A 23,139-nucleotide genomic window follows, 5' to 3' on the forward strand; every position below is an offset into this window, starting at 1 on the left:
GGACCCAACTCCCAAGGGAAACATCTATGATACAAGTCCCTCACTTAAGACTCGGGGATCAGTTCAGGGAAGAGGGAGCTGTGGAAGAGGAGGTGGAAACATTTTAAGAGCCAGAGGGAGTTTGCTGTGAGGTAATGTCAGAAGTTACACCTGTGAAGTCTCAGCAACATGACTGCCTAAACATGAGCTAAACGAAGACAAAAATAACAGACATGCTAACATTGGGGAGGTCAGGAGGACTCAACCCTACATGAAGAACTACAGGCAACTAACGTACACTGAGAGAAGGAAAAATAGCCTTCTCTGGGGAGGAGCACACCAATTGGTTAAGCAATGCCAAATGGTCAGCCCTGCAAATATATGTACAAGCCAACATTAGACGGATTGAGCAGGTTGTACTCACATATTTAGAAATATACAAATATACGTGTGTGTGTGTGTGTGTGTGTGTGTGTGTGTGTGTAACAACAATTAATGAAAAAGGAGGCCATAAATTTGAAAAGGCGCAAAGAAGGGTACATGAGAGGGTTTGGAGGGAGAAAAGGGAAGGGAGAGATGACATAAACGTATTATGATCTCCAAAAGTAGAGAAATAATTTAAAAAGTAGATCTCAGACTGATGAAGACCTGTGGGGGCCCACAGAGGCTCCCTAGAAAGGCCTTACTCAAGGTCAGAAAGTCTGAGCTTGATTTACCTGAGCTTGATTTACCCAGCAGGGCTGCATAATAGGATGATTTGGCCAAAGGTGTGGCTACCAGGTGTTTTGAAGGGTCTACATTTGGTTGTACATTATGCTTTGATCTTGAAAGGGGGAGGTCTTTTGCTGCTCCCCTTGCTAGTGCATAAAAAACCCATTAGAAATAAACTCAAGGCTGCTGGGTATTGATCCAGGGCCCTTTGGAAACTATCCTGTGTTTTTCTATGCCTATATTTCTTCCTATTAATTCTCAATTCCTCACTCCCCTCTTCAAGGGACCCTTTGATAGGTCTGAGCTGAACCCCAACACTGCTGGGCCCCGACAAAGACCCCAAGGTGCCTGTCAGAAGCAAACCAAAGTCACTCCGTGTGTCTGTAAGAACCCTCTTCCCAAACACACAAAAATGAGCTCACAATAAAAACAAAAAACACATGAGAAAATGTCCTGTCAAACTGGACCAAGAGGCAGAGATTGCAAATGGGCAAGCAAGTCTGAAGTCTCTGTCCTCAAGTGAGGCAGTGTGACTGGGAGAAAAACAGCCGTCGATGACATAACTATCCATTTAATAGATGCTATGGAGATGAAGTACAAGGCCAAGTGTGATGGCCAGGCCTGTAATCCTAGCACTCAGAAAGCTGAGGCAAGAGGATTGCCATGAGTTTGAGGCCAGCCTAGCCTGGGACTTTGTCTCCAGAAGAAGAAAAAAAAAATGAAGTAAAAAATTTATAATGTGAGAAATGATTTGCAAAACTGATTTCTACTTTTTAATAAAATGCCAGTTCAACTAAAACAGGAAACCATCTAATATTCAAAATACTTTAATGACAAAGTATCAATGAATATTTCCCTATTGACACTTCAAAATTAATCTCAGAATTATTTCAGCCTAAACCAAATAATTGAACACACCAACTTCTTTCCACTGGTGGTTTTATTTTTAATATGTTAATTCAGGTTTATTATATAAACTGCAATAAACGTTTGACTTTTATGGTCAGAATACCCAAAGTATAAAGAATTAAATAACAGCTCCTAAAATTGTAAGATGTTGGTGATGGAAAAGAAGAATTCAAGCACATATCCCAGTGTTCCATCAATCATATTTTTCAATTTTGTTTCAACATTTTTTCACAGTTAGTAACTGTAACAATGAAACAACTTTCAAATAATTTATTTCACAACGAATACGTACCATTTTTCAACTGTCTCAATTTTATTACCCATGCTAACGTTGTCTGTATTTTAAGACAAAACCAAACACATAAATGATAAATGTTTAGAAATATGATTAATATGATGAATGTACCAAATTTGCTTATGCAAAGGCAAGCCCTCAGATCACTACAAGGCAGACTAAGTGAATTAAATTATTTTTCTTTTAATGTTTACTATTTGCTTTGATGTGTCAACTTTTAAACTTTGGAGAAAATATACAATTAAAATTGTGAATTAATGATGGTAAATAATCTTATTTTCAATTAAAGCATTTTGAAAAACAGTCTTTCACAATTATCAAATCAGCTTGCCTATTACATTATACTAAGTTGCCCACTAGGAAAAAAAAAAGAATTTCCGCAGCTATAAAGTTTGTCATGTGTATACATAAGTTAACTTAAAAAAACTCATGAAAGCAAAAATGGTCTTTTTCTCCTTTTTAAAGAAATTGAAATACCTATACTCTTAGGGGAAAGCTGTGAGGAAAAACAACTATGAAGACTTTCTTATTCTTATCAGCCCTTGACACTGAACTGCTGACTAAATGTCTTTCATTTGTAATTTACTAATGGATAGTTCCTACAACTATGACTCACCTCCAGGATGACCAAAATATGGCCAAGAAATCAAGAAATTATACCCATGCATGTCTGCCATCTAATCCTCAGGCCCCATTCAGGATTCTCCAGTAACTCCAATAGTGCATCATAGACCCAAAAGGGCAACTTTAGAATTATGGTATTACTTAGTTTTCATGTTTTGTTTGACTTATTCATTCTTGAGTCTTGTTTCCATGACTTTAACAACTTCTGTAAATTACTAGTCAGTAATTCTTTAGAATTTTTCCCAGTTATAGTCTAATGTTAAATTCATATATCTTTAGAAAAATATCATAAAAGTGATATTACATTCCCATTGCATTTTATCTATCTGCTCAGTTCTTATTGATGATAATCATATCAACTACATGATAAGAGTATGTGAACCAAGTCTCCCAATTTTAACATTATTCTCACCTCCAGGTTAAATAAAAGACATTTGTAGCAAGGTGCTTTGAACTTAGTTAATATCCCTTCCAATTTTTTTTTATTTTTTATTCTAAGTCAGAGTGGATTCATGGTTTCCTGTTTCATTCAACACGAGGCTGAAAATGATTAATTGGTAGAGTGCTTGCCTAGCATGCACAAAGCCCATGTTCAATCCCCAGCACTGACTAAACCCCACGTGATGGTGTACACATGGCATCCCAGAATTTGGGAGATGGAAGTAGGAGAATGAGTTCAAGATCACCTTTAGTTACAAAGTAGCTCATGGGATACATGAAACCCTGTCTCAAAATAAAACAACAAACAACTCCTACACACACACACACACACACACACACACACACACACGTAGAGTAAATCCATTTCAATAAATGCTTTCTGATATGGTAATATCATTATTCCTTTCCATGTTCAACCTGCCATCTCTTCTGCCACTTGGAACCCATTCAAGCTTGCCTCTGTGTCCTTCTGACATGACCACATCATTCCAGAAGTGCTTCCTGCTTTTCTGCAAGCAAAGGTTTTGGAATCTTTGCCTCAGTTTGCCCTTTCTTCATGGAACATGGTTCCTGTTTAAGCAAATTCATATCTTCAAAACAAGATCTGAATGTACCATTGGACTCACAGCGTGTCCCCTTCTTGGAGTATCCTGGTTGCCATTTTCTCTTAGTACATAGAATGAGAGTTGCAATATTCATATAGGGTATGCCCTCCACATGTATACATGCTGTACAAATGTATACATACTACAAATGTAGCATGTTATACACATTATATATACATATATATATATACATATATATATACATATATGGTTTAAATATAAAATGCTCACCCCATCCCCAGACTAGGCTGAAGACTAAATCCAAAGCTCAAGGTACTATTTTGCCAGGGTTTGAAACCTTAGGAGATGGGTCCTAGATGGAGGATGTAGGTCACTAGAGTCAAGCCTTTGAAGGTTATACCTGGTCCTCAGTTCCTTAGTCTGCTTTCCCGTCTATCATGAGGAAACGATCCTCCTCTACCTCACAAGCAATCACCACTATGATGCTCTGTCAAAGCTCTTGAGGCCAAGTTACCGTGGACCGCACCCTCTGAAGCCAGGGGCCAAAACATATCTTTCCTCCTTTTACTTGTTCTCTTGGGCACATGAGGTATGGCCACACAGAGCAACTAATATGATTTACTCTAAGTTTATTTATATTTCTCTTCACATTCCCTCATATCTCCATTTCTAATCCTGTGGCACAAGGTTCTAGGTCTCATGTTATGCCATCAAAATTTTAACTCTTTTCTCCAGCAATGTGAGATCTGGATCGTTCCTGTGTTTAATTATTTGGTTAACCCTCCGGTCTGTACCTAATCTGTCTTGCTCCTCCCTATCTTCCAGAGGATGGATGCCATGTGAATTCTTTCCAAGTGCCCACATGCTGCTTGATGTCCCCACATGTACACGTTTCCCTGATCCTGCTGATTGATCACCTTACACCAACCAACACCCATCTACCCACATCATCCTTACTCTATGGAGTTACCGTCCTGCCATGACGGTGATGCTCCATGGGGTCTAAACTTCAGCCTCTCTCCTTCAGTACCTTCTATCTCATCTTGCTCTGCTCACCAAATTCAGAAGTAATTAGTTCACCAATGGGTGAGGAATAGGAAAATACCATGAAAATATTGAAATCCATGAAAATCAATCCATGTTATACCTTTCTCTTAAAAAAAAAAAAAAAACTACGCAAAAGAGAAATAAAATGACAAGAACCACATCTGCCATGTTTCTGGGGTGCTTCGAGTTCGAAGGGGTGTGCATTGTGTGTGTTGTGTGTCTGATGGTTCATATCACTGGAACCAGGACCACCACAGATGTGCAGCATTCAGTGATTCCTATTGGCATGGACACGCACACTCAGGAGAGGGTCAAAGTGGAAGATCGTGATTTCAAATCGTGTTTCAAAACTCTCTTTGTACCTTCCTATCCCCTATGTTCCTCTCTTTGTATTCTTCCGGGTCTCTTACTCTTTTCCATATGTTACCTACCCCAAAGCACAAGTGTGGGTCATGCCTGTACAATGCCAGCACAATGCAGGAGCTAAGTAAATAAACTTATAAATTAAAATGTAAAACTAAGACGTTTCGACTTCCCTCCTGCTTCTCGGCGGCCCTTTCCCCAACAGTGACCCTGAAGCGATCCTCCTCTGCACGCACTATGCTGAGTTGTCTGGAAAGGCTAAATGTGTCTAAGCCCAGACTGGGGTCAGAGGAAGGCAGTGGAGTGGTAGGTGGAAGACTGACACCCCACCTAGTTTCCAAACACAGACACAGAGTTTATACCTCTAGCACACACACACACACACACACACACACACACACACACACACACACACACAAACTGGGGCTGTAACCTTTGTATTCGCAATCTGACAGCACACACACACACACACACACACACACACACACACACACACACGAACTGGGGCTGTAACCTTTGTATTCGCAATCTGACAGCAAAACCAAAAGAAATTTCTTCTCACGCATCAAATTTTCCTGGGTGGATTTCTCTTCCTCATTCTTTTTTTGTAGCAACTTCAGCATATGATTTTTTTCTTCCCTTTTACAACCCCCAAAACAGTGAGGCAGTGGTGCCACATGCCTCTAATCCCAGCACTCGGGAGGCAGAGGCAGGTGGATCTCTGAGTTCCAAGCCAGTCTGGTCTATAGTCCAAGTTCTAGGACAGCCAGAGTGACATAGAGAAACCCTGTCTCTAAATAAATAAATAAATAAATAAATAAATAAATAAATAAATAAATAAATAAATAAATAAATGTTTCAATGAAGGACACACGTGCTCACTTCTCTGTGGTACATCTGAATTTCTGGTAATATTATTCGTGCTTTCTGGGGTCATTGTTAAGGAAAGTGAGGGTTGTGTAAACAAAGGCCCTGCGGGACTAAGACAGCTAATAAACGATGAAAGCCACTATCACACCAGAAGTCTATTCTGTGTGAACACGCTGAACAAAGGGATGATTCTCATCCAGGACAGGATAAAAGAGAATGTCAAATGGTTCCAATGTTGTGTGTTGGAAAAGGCCGATTCAGACATAATTTTAGTGTTTCTCTGTGCAGTTTAGAAACATACGTGAAAAGGACAACGAACTTTCTAAGGGAAAGATCTCTTTTTTAAAAAAAATGAAATGAAGGGGCTAAAAAGATGGCTCTGTGGTTAAGAGCACCGGCTGCTCTTCCAGAGGACCCAGGTTCAATCCCCAGCACCCACATGGCAGCTCACAACTGTCTGTAACTCTAGTTCCAGGGAGTCTGACACCCTCACACCAATGCACATGAAATAAAAATCAAATGAATTATTTTTTTAATGAAATGAAATAAACGAGGTGACTGGCATATCCCTGCAACCCCAGCACTTGGGAAGGTGAAGCAGGTGGATCCGGAGTTGAGGGCCAGCCTAGGCTACTTGGTGACACCCTATCTCAAAAAAAACAAGCAAGCAGCCCATCTATCCAGCCGTAAATAGATACATGCTTACTTTTTAATTAAAAACATTTTTAAATAGCCCATACATTTCATTTTCTTCCACTGGAAGGATACTTCCCCAGAAGAGGTCTTTTTAATGTTTCTGTGTGGGATTGAACTGCGCTTTCTAAGATCTCTCCCACTTCATCACACTGCCAGCCCTAAAAGAGGCCATTTCTTCCCTGGGGGGTAATGGGAGGGGTGTCTGATTAATCTCCTTTCATCTTTAAACAGCTTGGGAAGCTCAGTTTCGGTGTTGCACAGAAGGCAGGATAAGAGACCCCAGGGCCGTATTCATCAAGGCGAGGATGTGACCCCAAACGCCAGGCCAAGAGAGCAAGAGAGCCTCTGCTGCTAGACAGAGAAAGTGGACGCAGAGTCCAGCCCCCACGCTATTACTGCCTTGAATGGCTCCTCCCACCCCACCCCACCGCACCCTATCCCTGGCACAGATTACCCCGAGTGGGCAGCTGGGTGTGAGAGCTCTGCAGGGGCCTCCCCGGAACTATTTTTAACCTGGTATTCTCTGCTTATAGACTTTCCACTGGGGTAGCCCCGTGTCCGGGAAACTCACTCCAGCTGGGAAATCTGAGAACTCAGCCGGCCTGTGGCAAAAGAGGTATTTTTAGCTGAAACGTGGGGAGCTCGGGGTTTTCGTCTATTTTGGACCTTAGAGTGGGAGACACAAAACAAAAGAAAGCTACAGGCCCAGCAGCCAGCCCCTAAGTTCCCTAGTGACAGTTGAGATCGCAGATGGGAGGATTATGTGACTGAACAGAAAGCCCACTGTGGATCTTTCTCAACAAATGTGTCTCCCTCAGCATACAGGTGTCACCCCAAGCCCCTCCTGAAGGTCAGGTGTTCATCAGTAGCACCCGGGACTTGATGGACTATGGATTTTGAACCTTGTCCTAGACACACCAAACTAGAAACTGACAGAGGATCCAATGGCCCCTGGGAGATGAGGCCGGCCAGGAGATCGCCTACTGGCTTAGTTTGAGACCATCACTAAAATTCATAGACCTATGCTGTAAACCTACTGGTTCCCACAGCAGTACTTCTTTTTTTTTTTTATTAGTGGACTTTAGTTTTAAAAATACATTTTAGGGAACTGGCTTAGTGAGTAAAATGCCCTCCAGGCAAGCATGAGGACCTGAGTTTGAACCCCCAGAACCCCTGTAAAAGCTGGGGTCATAGTATGTGTCTGTAACTCCAGCGCTGTGAGTGAGATCAGGAGCATCTAGAGTCAGAGCCATAAAGCTGACTTGTGGCCGCCTCATGAACTCATGCATGCGTGCACACACACACACCTGTACACACTCCCCAACATACACGTATACACACTCGAATTATCACACACATGTACCACACTCCTAAAGTGCACACACAATCAATTAAAGAAAAAGACTTTCTGGCTTTATCTCCCAAATTAAGCAAATAGTCAAGAGAGCTGGTAGCTTCTCCCAACTTCCTTTTTTTTCTGCCATATCCTGGAACCCACTATGAAAAACCTTTCTTCCCTGTTTAAGTCAGTTAAGGTTATCAACTGAGTTTTGCCATCAAAGGCTGCAATTGAATCCAAGGAAGAGCCAACTCCGGCCAGGGTGGGCGGGGCAGTAACAGGCAGGCATCCCAGCTCTGGATAGCTGAATCCAAGCCAAGATGAAGCGGTTCAGGGGAACACATTCAGAGATGACCTGAGGAGGATGCTCGCAGTGATGTATGGACTTCCTATCCCATGACTGCAGATTACCACAGGCTGCATGGGTTACAGCAATGTTCTCTTCCCTTCAGGAGGCAGGATCCTGAAATCAGTTCCATTGGACTAAAACAAGGCATCCTCCAGGCTGCTGCCACTGATGGTACTGAGGGCGAACTATTACCTGTCTTTTCAAGCTGTGGTGGCAGCCTGCGTCCCTCAGCTTGCGGTCCCTTCTTGTCCCTTTAAAGCACAACTTCCCCACCTACATTTGTAATCACATCACTGTCTCAAAACCCTGACCAGAGGCCTCCTTCTCAGAGGAGTGTTATAATGACATCTCCCACACCCGCAGATAAGCCAGGATGGGCTGAGTTCTCCAAATCATCAACTTAACTCCACCTGAAGCCTTCCTTGTCCTGCAAGGTGCGTTTGCAGACTCTTGACTACACATCAACAGCCGCTGGGTAGCTCTGTATGACTCAAGGAGATATACACTAGCCATGAGCACGGACAACTTGGAATATTTCTTATTTGAATTTACACTAGATAAAAGAGTTGTCAAGCATAAGGATTTGTTATAAGCAAAACGTGGTAAAATATTTAATAACTACATTTGATACACATTAAATATAAAATGATGGATATTTTGAATCCTAGAAAATAACCACTAAAAGTCAGTTCATCTGGTTCCGTTGTAAGTGCACCAAGAGACAGTATCTGAGGCTACCGTATTTCTATTGTACAGAGCCCACATTAACTTCTGATCGCATTTGCTTTTGTCTTGCTCTTGGGAGAGACTTGACTTTGAAAAGCAACATTTCTTCTTTTAATCTTCTCTGGGAGAACAAGAAACTCCCCAGAACCCTTATTTCATATCAAGAGGGATGTTGTTTTAGGACACAGGCAGCAAAGTGTGCCACTTGGTAACAGTAACAGCAAGGAAAAAGCTACATCAACCCAGCAGCTCTCAAGAAGCCCTCCTTCCCAAATCCTCTCCGAGGCCCGAGGCCCGTGAGAGGAGTATTGTTTCTCAGGGAAAGGAACTCTTAGAGGGACTCCAGCCAGCAGATGACGAGGGAGAAAAACTTCACAGCTCTCTATGGTCCTTGTACCCAGGGCTGCCTGGAAGGGTGGATGTCCCGGCTCAGGCTAATTGATACAGCTAACCAGGATCCTTCTACTTAACAAATTGTTTTCTCCCCAACCTTCCTAAATTCCAGAGACCCCCGGAATTCTCCCTCATTACCTGATAATTTGGCTCCTTTGCTATTCTGAACACATTTTGTCGCTTCTTTTCCTATTTCGTAACTTTAAAAGCACAGCTATTCAAGGAGGAACCTCTTCTCTGAGGCCAAGTTCTTCCTCAATGGTTCCCCGGAGCTCACATATCTCCTGACTTGATTGTGGGCCATGCGGTGGAAGACTCTGTGTCTGTAACTGCCCCCTCTCTCTTCCTCCCTCCCACCAGCCCAAGCTTCACACCCAGGCATAGTTCCAGTTCTGACCTGTAGCCAAAGCAGCGACCCCAGGGCTGAGATGGTCTAAACTGCCTGCCAAGTTTGCTGTGATTGGGTTTCCCTGGGTGCTGAACAGGCAATTTTGCCTTTGGCTGAGGTTCAGGGTAATAAGCCCTAGAAAACACTCACTGAGAGGAAAATCAAGCTGAGGTCTGTGTGGGTGCATCGTGTCTGGGCAGCCCTCCTGTGGCACTCCCTACTCCCCTTCCCACAGAGTTCCTGAATCCTCCCTCGGAATTTCCTGAGGGACAGCAGGGATAAGGACACCTCTTGTTCTAATGAAGTGATTCTGGATTCCTGATGGGCCCCTAAATAGCTCCAGGATGGGGCTGGTTGCCAGAAAGACCAGACCTTGACTGGAAACTGGTGATTTTCAGTCCCCTTCCCCAAAGCAGGGCGCTGGAATTTCAATTAACGACCAATTGTACCTGTTGAGTTAAACCTCCGCAGAAGCCCCTGGATGCTGGGATTTGGAGAGTTTCTGAGTTGTTTAGCCAATGCATCCACATGTCAGAGGGGTACACCCAAACCCTACTGTACCTCTTCTCCTGGTTGTTCATTTATGCCCTTCATCATAAATCAGTAAGTTTAAGCAGAGTATCTTCCTGAGCTCAGTGAGCCGTTCTACCAAGTCATCCCACGTGGCATGTGGATGTGGGGTCGCTATGGCTTCCAGCGCATCAGTCAGAAGTCAGGTGGCTGGGGACCTGCTACCAGAATCTCTGAAGACAGTGTTGAAGGACAAGCCCTTTAACTCCAGGTAAACTGTCAGAGTTGAGTTGAATTGTTGGCACTGAGTTAGTGTCAGGGAGTCGGAGAAGTGGCATTTTAAAAAGTCCATGCATCTGGTGTCAGGAGGAAAGAGCATGCCAGCTCATCAACTGTCACAAAGGCCAAACGGGAAGAGGACAGTAAATGGCACAGGGCCCTGCTCTTTTTCCACCAGTCCATTAAAGATGCAGCACAGAAAATGGGACCTGGTTTACACTTGCAAAGTCTCACGGCTTCCTAGCATCCATTTAGTGCTGAACTCCCATTTCTGATCTCACTTGACTTGGACAAAAATGTCGTAAAGATAAAAGAAATACTAAGTAAACCAATGCCATGTTGACTTCCAAGCCACGCAGGCATCCTGCCTATCTGTAGGATGAGGCTCTTAAATAGACAAAGATGACAGTCCTTTATCAAAATAAGCCTTGAAAACTCTCTGCAAAGCCCTGCCCTGGAGAAAGATATCATGTCAGTCACTGGATTCCACATGTTCTCCAGGGGTGGAGTACAGCTCCTCAGTAGAGTGCCTAATTAGCTCATTGGCTCCGGCTAAGGGGACAAAAGAGCACACATCATTAACACAGGACCATACTATGAACTGTAAGAACAGCGCACAAAAGGCACCAGGGTTATAAAAAGCAGATTGCTCTGTCATCTCGTGTTCACTGAGGTCACTGGGTGAAACTCAGGCTGACATAGAAGTTCTCTCTTCCCTGCACTCCTGTTGCCATTGGTTGCTTAAGAGCTTCCCAAGTGCATGGAACTTCATTTTGCTCATCAGTAGATCCCTAAGTGTCTAGTTCCATGCCTGGCATACAAGGTCTTGTCAACTGGATAAGAGAATCTATTCCTCTCCAGGCCAAGCTGTGCCCACAAATTCTTCCAAGACCTACCACCTAGCTGCCAGCCGCTGGGGAGCTGTGTTGCCCTGGCTGGAGAAAGTCACACCAAACTCTTCACAAAGAGATCTTTGTGAAGATCTTTCACATTTAGGAGGCCGTGGAGGCCCCAAGCAAGAGTTCCCGGTATTGTGAGATCCGGCATAGTGGTACATGCCGGTAATCCTAGCACTTGGGAAGTAGGCAGGAAGATCAGGAATTCAAAGCCAGACTCAGCTACATATGGAGTTTAAGTCCAGCCTAGGCTACATGAGACCCTGTTTCAGAAAAAACGAAAGCAAAACAGAAGCCTCCTGATGTTATCTACTCTAATAGGCTGCAGGGGCACTCTAATCAGTTAAATGGCATCTCCGTAGTTTCAGAGAGATCTATGTTCCACAGTGGCAGAAGGATTTTTCTTTAAAGCACCCCTGCCCGGTCCCCAACCCACCCCACCCCTTGCCCAGCCACTGGAAACAGAAATAATTCTTCAAATGCCACGACCTAAAGGGTCCCTGAGCTGAGCAAGTGTATGGGTGCTGCCATAATGCCCTTTACAGCCCACCCCTTCATGTTTCAGCTCCTCTTCTAAGTCAGCCTGGTGGCTCTCTATCTTTCCTCCTCCTTAGGCTTCACCAGGGGCTTTTTATAGCATCAGTACCACTGCTGAACGGTGACACAGGTCACCTGCAGGGCCTCTCTAGACCTTCCACCAGCCTCATCAGGAATGGGCATGTGGTTGTCACCACCCGTTCTGACGAGCTGGACATAAAGAAGTGTCCCACAGGGGCGATGGCCCACAGGATGAGAGAAAGACAAAATTTACAGGCACTGGACACCCTTCAGCAGAGCTCAGCACATGCTAAGAGTGAGACGAGGAGCCTGTGTCCCAAGGCATCATGGTTCCATTTTCATAAAGACTGGAGAAAATCTTGAGGTTTTCTGACAACCTGAAGAAGGGCTGTCAGCCCTGCCCTTCAATGCTCACAGCTCCCCACCCAGGTAGAACCCTCTCATCTGCAGAGCATCATCTCCCAACCACACAGGTGCTGTATGTCTGCAAGATTAATAAACTTAAGTGCATTACTTATTCTAAAGTTCCCAATCTTCCTAATACTGCCACCCTATAATACAGTCCCTCATGTTGTGGTGACCTCCAAACATAAAATCACTTAGTTGCTAATTCATAACTGTAACTTTGTGTGGTTGATATATTGTACACCCCAATAAACTTATCTGGAGGTCAGAGAACAGAACAGCCACAATATTAAACACAGAGGTTAGGCAGTGGTAGCACACGCCTTTAATCCTAGCATTCCAGAGGCAGAGATCTGCCTGGATCTCTGTGAGTTCAAGGCCACACTGGAAACAGCCAGGCATGGTGACACACGCCTTTAATCCCAGGAAGTGATGGCAGGAAGCAAAAAGGTATATAAGGCGTGAGGACCAGGAAGTAGAGCTTGGTTAAGCTTTTAGGCTTTTAGCAACAGTTCAACTGAAATTCATTCCAGATGAGGACTCAGAAAGCTTCCAGTTTGAGGAAACAGGATTGGCTGAGAATTTGGCAAGGTGAAGTTAGCTGTGGCCGGTTCTGCTTCTCTGATCTTCCAGCGTTCACCCCAATACCTGGCCTTGGGTTTGTTTTTATTAATAAGGCCTTCTAACAATTCGAGTAACAACTTTGCTACTGCTATGAATCGTGATGTAAATGTCTGATATGTGGCCCCCACGTTGAGAACCACTGCTCTAAAGCATATTTGCCAAAGCCAGAAGAGAACAAATTTTTGGGAAGTAAGGAATGGAAGCACATTAACGGCAACACACTGAGCTGGGGTGAGTGGCCAATCCAACGTGACAGGCGTCCTGAAGACAGCAGAAGAGACGTGAAGAGAAGAGCATGTGACAGTGGAGGCAGAGACTGGGGTGACACATCTACAAGCCAAGGGACACTGAGGAGTGTTCAGCAGAAGCTAGGAATACTAAGGGAAGGATCCACCCACAAACTCTTCAAAGGGACCACGGCCCTGTCAACACCTTGACATCAGGTGTGTGGCCCCGAAAACTGTGAGCACGTACTTTTCTGGAGTTTCCATTTTATCATAACAGTCATTGAAAACTGACATAGCACCTCTCTGTTTTCACTAGGTCCAAATTTACCTCAGCCACGCACAACTAACTATTAGGCACCCACTGTATACCAGGCATTCATCTAACAACAAGGAAAGACACTGAAACATCTCTGCCCTTGAAGGCTTACATTCTAGTAGAGGAGACAATAAACTATCCAAAGAAAAAAGGAGTAAAATGAACGGTTTGTCAAATGATGCTACATCCTGGAAGGGCCCAACAGAGAGAGGTGGGGTAGCCATTTTCAACCTCCACAAACCAAGCACCCTCAGTGGATGCTGTGCCAAACATCAAACTCGATATTCGAGTGCCTTGATTCTTACAAAAACTGGTACACCGAGTAAGGGAATATTGGGTGGGGAAAGAGCCCCTCTGTTGAAGCAGAGTCTGTTCCAAAGCCAGGAATGTCTCAGTCTTGACTGTCACCATCAATGGAGAAAGAGATCTATGAGCCAAGAGAGAGGCCAAAAAGAAAGTTCCAAAGGAGCTGGCGATTAGGATGCACGTGCTGCCTTATTTATAGCCGTCAACAAATGCTGAAGCTATATAAAAGACTTCAAGACCCCAGAAGTGATTCTTCTGCACAAAATCATACAGACAAGGGAGCAGCAGAAGGTGCTAGGCAGGACTTTTCACTCCCCTAGGAAAGAAAGAGGAAAGAAGACCCCTTCTATAATGAAGATAATGAAGAGGGCCCTCCAGCATTGCTGCCCAAGCAGTAGTCAGAGTCACGTGGGCTTACTGAGCTCAGGACACATGCTAGTGAGAGAGGAAACTTGAGTCTCTTTAATGGATTGATTTACATTGAAGTAATTTAAGCAGCTATTATAATATTACAAACCTGCAGTAATCAAAGCAATCTAGTTCTAACATAAAAACAGACCGGTGGGTCGATGGAAAAGAACAGAGCCTAGAAGCAAACCCAGACATACGTGGTCTTTGACACAGTAGGGGAGAGAAAGTCTCTCCAACTGAGTCCCCATATACAGAAGAGAAAACCTGGACCTTTACCTCACACCATACAGAAAAAGAAATAAAAATAGATTAAAGACATAAAGACCTCAAACCATAAAACTCCTGGAGGAAACGAGAATCATTTCTCCTTACAGGATGCTTGGATAGTTTGTCTATGACACCAAGTACAGATAACAAAGCAATAGTGAATAGTTGGGATTATGACAGAGAATGCCGTTTCTGCACTGAAAGGGAAATGATCAGGAAAGTAAGACATCAACTGTGTGATGAAGAAAATATTCACAAATCAAATATCTTATGAACCTTTGCTACCTTCGTAGGGGACTCCTATAACTCAATGGCAAAAGTGAATAAATAAATAACACAATTTTAAAAATAAGTAAAAGATTCATACAGACATTTTCCCGATGAAATCACACAAATGGCCACTGGGTACATGAAAGTTGTTCAACTTCTCTAGTTAGAGGCAAATCAAAACCACAGTAAGATGGTATCTCATGCTGGTTACACTGTCCACTATCTCAAAACAAGAGAGTAAAAGGGATTAGACACCGAGAGATATAATGGGAAAGAATAAAAGCTGGTGTAGCCATTATAGGAAACAGTGTGAAAGAACAGTATGAAAGTTCACTATAAAATTCAAAAGAGAGCTACTTTATGGCCCATCAACCCTACTCTAATTACAAAATAAATAAATAATAAATATTCCCGAAGGAGTTGAAAACTGGCTCTTGAGGAAAAGCTGTTCATCGTGCTCTTATTCATCATGTGTTCAGGATGTGGAAGAGCCTAAAGGTCTAATGGTGGATGAGCAGATGATGAGAAGTGTATGTACACACAATGGAATATTAGTCAACCGTAAAAAGAAGAAAGTCCTCCTATTTGTAACACGATGAATGAAGCTGTGGATGTTATGCTGAATGGAATGAGCCAGACACAGACGTTAAAATCCTACATAATCCCACTTATCTGAGGAGGCCTAAGAGTCACATTCATAGAATAAAAGAGTAGGGCCATGTGGGAGTGAGTAGCGACAGGGGAAGTATTCAGAAACGGCATAAAATTAAAGTATTGCAAGATGACTAAGGCAGGCCTGGAGATCTATCCTTAGAGTTACAATACTAAATTATATATTTGAATTAACTTTTGCTACCAGAATAGATCTCATGTTCAATATTCTTATAGCAAAATGATAAAAGCAATAATTAAGAGAGCAGGGGGCATTAGATACATTCAAGGAATTAATTGTGGTGGTGGCTTCAGGGTCATAATCTTATTTCAAAGTCTAGTTGTATATATACAATATTTTTGAACATCAAGACCTCAATGAGAGATCTTTTTACATTTTATTTTTTATTATTAAGAAATTTTCTATTCATTTTACACACCAACCACAGATCCCCTTCCCCTCCCTCCTCCCACCATCCAACCTTCTCTCCCCCCAACCCACACCCCATTCCCACCTCCTCCAAGGCAAGGCTTCCCATGGGGAGTCAGCAAAGCCTGATACATTCAATTGGGGCAGCTCCAAGCCCCTCCCCCTGTACCAAGGCCATGTAAGGTGTCCCACAGATTTTCTTAAATATTCAATGAGGCTTTATAGAATGCACTGACTATTACATAGAGTTACTTGTGATAAGTATTTCCTTCATTACATGGTGTCCTTGAAGATGGAAAAAACACCATCCCTACTTTCTGATGGAGGAAACAGCCTTGGCAAGATGACTTGACCTGACCAATGGGATGGCTGCTTTTCAAAACTAACTAGAGCTGGAGATCTGACACCAAGACCCGCAGTCTTCCTCCTGAGCCTTGCTCCCTATGGCACATTTCATTCAATAGTTCCTCCATTTGCCATCAGAGAAAGGATGGGAGGGGTGGAAATTGAAATTTGGAGGGACAAGCAGATCAATCTGGGTTTACCTGACCTCTTACTGGGGACCTAGAACTTCAGTCAGGGTCCTTAAGCCAATCAGTACTGTTTTCCATGTGGCTGGGCAAAATGCATGGAGCAAACAGGGCATGAACGCTGACTTGTTGATTATCTTATTAAGGCAAAAATGACGGATTGAGTAATCCTGCCTGTCTTGGACCTTCTGAGCACACAGTTGGTGGTCCAGCTCCTCCTTGTCCCTGGGGAGCTCCCAGGACACCACTGGGAGGGACGCATCTTTGTGTTGGAAGACACTAAGGTAAAGGAAAGAGGACAGAGGTAATGGAGCAGCATTCCCAGCGTGGAAGTCCCATAAGGAGGGGTGGAGAGAGGAAACAGTGACTCTTCTCCCTCTCTGGAGACACTGCCCTCCCATTCTCTCCCCGACAGTGAAAGGGGTCACCGGGGCTTGGTGGCACTTGCTGGCTCTGTTGCCTTGCCAGCCCGAGTGACCCCCTCCACTGTCAGGGAGAGACATGGAGCAAGCCTCAGAGGGTAATTTTATTACAGGCTGAGATGCCTCATTGAGGCCTGAGGCTATCTAACAGATAACCAAAAAACTACTTTGTATCTTCACTTTGTATCTCCTTTTGCCTTCAACTTCGAGTCTGCTTCCTGCTTAGCTCTGCACACAGGCACGCAATTATTTAAGGAATGTCTATCTGCAAATGGTCACACGGGGGTGATGAGCTCTAAATAAACCCGAGTCTCTGATTCTCTTCAAGCCTGAAGCCCAAGCCAGCTTTGTGAGGACATGTGGCCACTGTCCGCCACCAGCTTTTATGATACCTGTTCCAGATGCCCCCAGAGCGGTACCTCAAAATTCACAGTGGTTGGTTGCACTGTAACCTTCCAGGAACAGTGAGTCTTACAGGGAGAGCAGCCCATGGTGAGACTCAGGAGTAATTGTCCACACAGGAGGAGTCACCCGACTCTGGGAACTGACGCTACCCTGGATGACTTCCCTGGAGCCTCGCAGACCCGAACTGAGATGATAACCACCCAGACTACAGGGAGCTAACTGCATTTGTGTGTATTCTTGCCCCTGTTTAATCCTGAAATTATGCAGTACAACCCCCACAGCCCCCTTTTCTTTCCAACAAGGCAAATACAAGAGCCCTGGTGTCCATTCTGCTATCGCCGAGATATTCTTAGAAATCTACTTGAAGAGATTACTGAAGCATTTCTTCGCTCCTCGCCTTATCCCACTGGAAGGACAACTTAGACTTTTCTTTGTATTGTAACCCTATCCCACAGAGAACTTTCTAAAATGGGCCCCCCTCCCCTACAAAAGCTTCACAGCTTCCTGAGGTTTGGGTTACTCCATGTTCCACACACTCAAAAGATACTTCATACAATGAAAACACTTGGTGTCCTCCCGGGAAAAATCTGCAGGTCTTAACTGCTCCACCGAGCAGGCATTTTTCGACCCCAGAATCCTGGTTTTAGAAACTGATTTTGAGTAATCTCATACAAGACTAGTGGGTACCAGGAAGCCAGCAAATGTTGGTGGCACTGTGACTGATGTATACACCCCAAAGGCCTAGTATTTGTTGTTTTTTAGGGGATTTGCCAAAGTCAATGTTTGCCACACTTCTAACTTCAACTCTGCCAAAATTGCGTCCTTGAACAATCAGCAGTGGTTCCTGGCTTGGCTCCCTTTCTGGTGGCACTCGTATGTATTCTCTTGCAGACTTTCGAGTCCGTCAGTGGAGTCCTTCAAATCTTAAAAATGGAATAACTATAAAGCACAGACATGGACGTAGAGAACCGTGGAGCCTTGTACCGTAAACCTTCCGCCGTGCCTTGTTCTGGGACATTTCAGTGGGAGGGAATTGCTGGGACAGCTTTCCTGAGAAGCTAGAAACGTATGCCCCAACTCGGTCCCCAAAACGGGAAGCCACACACAGAGCGCCCACACTGCCATCCTCCGGCCTCCAGAGTGCTCGCATGGAAGTCCCGGACTGAGTTCTCGCAGGACTCCACAGGACACTTAACCAGCCCTCTCCCTCCAGGCTGACACTGACTGGTCCTGTCTACCTCTGTGCCGCTGCGACCCGGTGGGAACCAGCAGATTCCAGGACCCTAATGAGCCGCAGCCAAGGGTGACTGCAACCTAGACTTGGTTTCCCGAGGCTCGGGTCAGGGGAACCCTCTGGAGTGTACTTTCCTTTCTCTGGAGAGCGCGGCAGCAAGTGCACCCCTTCCCAGGACTGCGTGAAAAGCGTCCCAAACCCTAGCAGCTCAAAGCCTGCGCCGCAACCCGCGGACAGCACCCGATGCTTCCGGGACCGGTACCCGCCCAAGAGAAAGTTTACGAGCACTCCCAGCACTCTTGTTTTGTGGCGCCAACGCATAGGACCATCCCGGGGCGCTGACTGGGGGGACGCTTCTGCAAACGGGACCTAGTCACTGCGCACGCAGCCGGGCCGAGCGCAGTGGGGATGCAGGCTTACGTCTGGGGCAGGCGGGGCTCCGACGCAATCCTTCCAGCTGCTGCGGGGGGCCTGGAACGTGGACCCGGAGAGGAAGCCACCGGTCCCAGAGGGGCCGGGGCCGACGGCTCCACCTGCAGCCTCCCCCGGAACCTGCACGCAGCCAAGCCTACTCGGTGCGAGGAGGGCGTCGGTAGGAGGGACTCTGCAGGACAGGTAGCATGGCCCGGGACAGGAGCAGTGGGCTCTCCGCACTGAGCTGACCCGAATGCTAAAGAAAACCCTGTCCATGACTGCCAGTGTCCCCGATGCCAAGCCACCGGAGTGGAGGACCGTCCGCCTAGGGACCGGCTGCAGGGCACTGAGCATGCCACTGAGAAGTCCGCGCTCACTGACCCACGGACAGGAAGGAGGTGGCACCCGAGGAAGGCAGGAAGGGACGAGGAGAAAAGGTTTGACTCTGAAGTCACCAGGACTCGGGCCACGCAACCTGTGTGCGGGAGGAGCGCGGGGTGTGGATCTTACCCTCTTTGGGGAGTTAGCTCGGCGACTGCGCTCCTCCGGAGCAAGGGCAGGGGGCCGTTTCGTAAACATATCTTTTTCCTCCGTCCACTCTTATCTCGGTCGCTTTTCTCTGCTCTCTGGGAGAGGCACTACGGATGTCTATCTCCTCACTCGGAGAGAAGTTGTACTCAGGGGATGGGAGCCCCATATTTTGTCTGCTGGGCAGACCCCACCCGCAGACCACTCCCTCCCTTCACTCTCTGGGTCCTACCCATAACCCTTAATGACAGTTCCTCCATACCCACCCCTGTCTTCAAAAGTTATTCTTCTAAGGCAGATGGGAAGTCAAGAGTCTACTGCCCCCATCCTCCACACCAGGAAAAAAAAAACAAAAAAAACAAAACAGAAAACCTTAAACTACAGGACAGGAGCAGCAAAGGCCAGACTTTGTTACAGAGTGACAGTGTAAAGAGCCACTCTCCTCCTAGTGAATTCTTTTGATCACATCTTCGGACATCCCATCCCTCCAAGCAAGACTCTAGCCAGCCAAGTACCAAAATGAGTGCCATATAGGCACTGGCAATTCAACGCCAAGTTTGTTGTGTTTGAAACGACGTAAGGTTTTGAAGGCAGGCATTATTTGCATTATGAAAATTGCAAATCTGTCTTCTGCTACAAGTTAAGGGAGGAAACTGCTTTTGGAAGACCCAATCGCTGCTCAGGCTTCATGGACCGGGGAGCGCTTTAGCCTGGGACTGCCTGCCAAGAGCATCCCACAGGCTGAAGTCAGGGGCCAGCAAACCACATCTGTCCTTCACAGGGAGCCACATTTCTAAGGCAGCAAGGAAGGCACTGGAGACATTCCACTGCAGAGGTGGTATTGCCACTTGAAGACCAAGACGATTGTTAAATGTTTAGCAAAAAAAGAAAAAGAAAACAGAAAAAAAGGATAAAATAAAAGGACCAAAGACTTTAAGTTTTCTTAGACATGATTTTTTTTTAGTCCAATTTCAATCAGAATCTTTAAAATTTCAAACATTTTATACTGTTATGTATGGTTATACTGAAATAGTCCATCTCAGTAGACTATGTGACCTGTCCCTTGAACGTCACTGTGTGGACAAGGGCACATGTGTGCAACTGGCAGGGAGCAGTAATGGGTATTTTCCTTCCAAAAAGACATGAAGTCTGAGAAATGCCATACACGTGATGTGTAGTTAAAGAGGCGGACACTGACCAATATCAGTGAGTACTACACTATCTAACGTTTCCTAATTCACAAACCCCACATGTTCTAACGCAGCAGCTCTGCCCTAAGCGTTTCACACTCACCCTCTCTAACTCAGAGACAGAAGCAGCTGCCTTGACATGCCCCAGAGGCTGTGGCGTTTTGTAACTGCGTTCCTACCAAGATGCTGCCTCATCATATACCACCACCCACAGGACACCCATCTGGGAGGCACATCTGTTAGCTGCACCTTGAGGGTCAGAGTTCCTGGGTCTGTGGATGGAGCACTGGGTTGATGTACACCCATTCAGACAACCGTGGCCTGTGAGTTTCTTTCTTTTCCACGTTCTGCCCCCTGGTGGAAGTGTTGTGGGAACTATGAAACTGAAGTAGCTAAATAGTCAGCATGGTCTCTCCCTTGATTTTCTGTGCTGTGTTCCTGAAGCTGACTGTACTGATAAGGTAAACATGCCTCCAAACTCCCTTCTAACAGCTCCAGTTATCACGAGTATCAGAACCAGTATTTGAGGTATTTTTTGCTGCTTGGAGGGAGGAGGGTTAATGAAATAATTAACTTTCATACTGTAAGAAATCAAATGTGTCTTATATTCAAGTTAATTATGAAGAGTGCTCGCTGTGATTTCTAATGACTTACTGGAATTAGTCTTTTAAAAAAGTCACATAAGACTTCAACTTACATTATTTAGAGCTGTGACTTCTGCTAAGCAAGTGTTCTACCACTGAACCAAATCCCTGGCCCCTCAATTTAAAGAAAAACACTTGGCAATACCTGTCTAATGTCTTAAATAATCTTAATTTTCCAAAAATTGACATTTCTGATACCGTTCTGAAAGTCTGTCTAGCATTTCAAGCATATATCAAACTAGTTGCATAATTTAAAAGAAAAACACAAAGATTAAGAGACTTATGGGATTCCTGACAAAACAAAATAGCCACATGAGTTTGTCATAGGGAACTTGCTGCACCCTCATCTTGTCTGACCAAGTCTTACGAACAAACAGAACCCTCAGAGTTAAGGATCTCACAGTAAAAAGGATGTCTAATGTTCTGGTGCACCGTTTTGAGGTATGCTTTGATGATAGACAACAGTTATACACCGTACATCTCAAGATGCTAAAATAAATGATTTTGAGAGCTGTTTTTAAAAGAGACTTATAGGAAATTAACTTAAAGGTGGTGAGGGGGAGAATTTGGGTAGAGAAAACTAAAATTAAGGGCCATTTGAGAGAAACCTAATGTTGAAGGTGATCTAAATGAAATCTCCAAGTAATGGGGGAGACAGAGTCCCAACTGGCCATCTCGTCACCGAATGGAGCTTCCAGTACTAGGAATGGGTTACTGGGAATGGATATGGGTTGTTGGCCAAAAGGGTCCCACGGGAATGCCCAAACAACCCAGGCTGCTCTCCACAAACTAACAGCAAGGCCCCACTACTGAAGACAACACCCACACACCTCACTGAACATGGAGAAGTCACATCTGGGCCTACAGAGCCTTCACTCCTATGTTCTAGAGTCTTTGGTACAGGGAGGTACTCAACATGCTACCAAAAGAGAAAAATAGGGCTGGAGAGATGGCTCAGAGATTCAGAACACTGACTGTTCTTCCAGAGGTCCTGAGTTCAATTCCCAGCAACCACAGGGTGGTTCATAATCATTTGAAATGAGATCTGGTGCCCTCTTCTGGCATGTAGATATACATGCAGACAGAACGCTGTATACATGAGAGAGAGAGAGAGAGAGAGAGAGAGAGAGAGAGAGAGAGAGAGAGAGAGAGAGACATAAACACCAAGCAAGATACAAACCCTTTTATCTACAATAGTGTCCTGCCTACAAGATATGCTTGGCCAATGGTGGCACAAAGTTTGTAGGAATAACCAATATCTGACTGAAGGCCTACTCCATGAGATGGAACTCATACTGAACATTGCTTGGGTGACCAAGAACCAGAGACTAGATTGCCTGGATTGCCTGGAGACCTAGTGTAAAACCAAATACCTCTGTTCTTTAGGGAAGAGAGAGAGAGGAAGGGAGGGAGGGAGGGAGGGAGGGAGGGAGGGAGGGAGACAGAGAGAGAAATAAAATGACTCCTAATGACATTCTGTCATACTCGTAGTGTCTTGCTCAGCCATCATCAGAGAAGCTTCCTCCTGCAGCAGATGGGAACAATTAGGGAGACCACAGCCAGATAAAACACAGAGTGAAAGACCTCAGAACACTCAGCCCTAAATGGAATGTCTCCATTAAATTCCTCCTCTCAGGGCTCAGGGAACCCTGCAGCAGAGGCAGATAGAGTGTACTGTGGGATGTCTTTCTGTACGCTGTGAACATGTGTTGCTCTGATTGGTTGATTAATAAAGCTGTTTGGCCAATGGTGAGGCAGAATAAGGTTAGGTGGTACATTCAAACTGGAGAGTCGGGAGAAGAGGTGAGGGGAAGTCTCTTTGAGCTGCCACCGCTAGGAGAAGCAGGATGTGAAAGTACTTGTAAGCCACGAAGCCACGTGGCAAAACATAGATTAATAGAAATGGGTTGAATTAAGTTATAAGAG

General features: G+C 44.9%; 1 protein-coding gene across 2 annotated transcripts in view; it reads right to left on the reverse strand.

Annotated features, from left to right (window-relative positions):
• Corin (corin, serine peptidase) overlaps positions 1-19,596 on the reverse strand; it is a 202,088-nt gene extending 182,492 nt beyond the window's left edge. The window contains exon 1 of one of the 2 annotated variants that reach the window (XM_059275966.1): positions 19,362-19,596. In XM_059275966.1, the coding sequence (XP_059131949.1) occupies positions 19,362-19,430 (69 nt within the window). In that variant the 5' untranslated portion in view covers positions 19,431-19,596. Of the gene's footprint in view, positions 1-18,857; positions 19,320-19,361 lie in introns of those variants that run through there. The other variant, XM_059275965.1, reaches the window with a different exon arrangement.
• Between the last annotated feature and the right edge of the window lie 3,543 nt (positions 19,597-23,139).

This window comes from Peromyscus eremicus, chromosome 10, assembly GCF_949786415.1.
Source record: "Peromyscus eremicus chromosome 10, PerEre_H2_v1, whole genome shotgun sequence".
NCBI classification, from domain to species: domain Eukaryota; kingdom Metazoa; phylum Chordata; class Mammalia; order Rodentia; family Cricetidae; genus Peromyscus; species Peromyscus eremicus.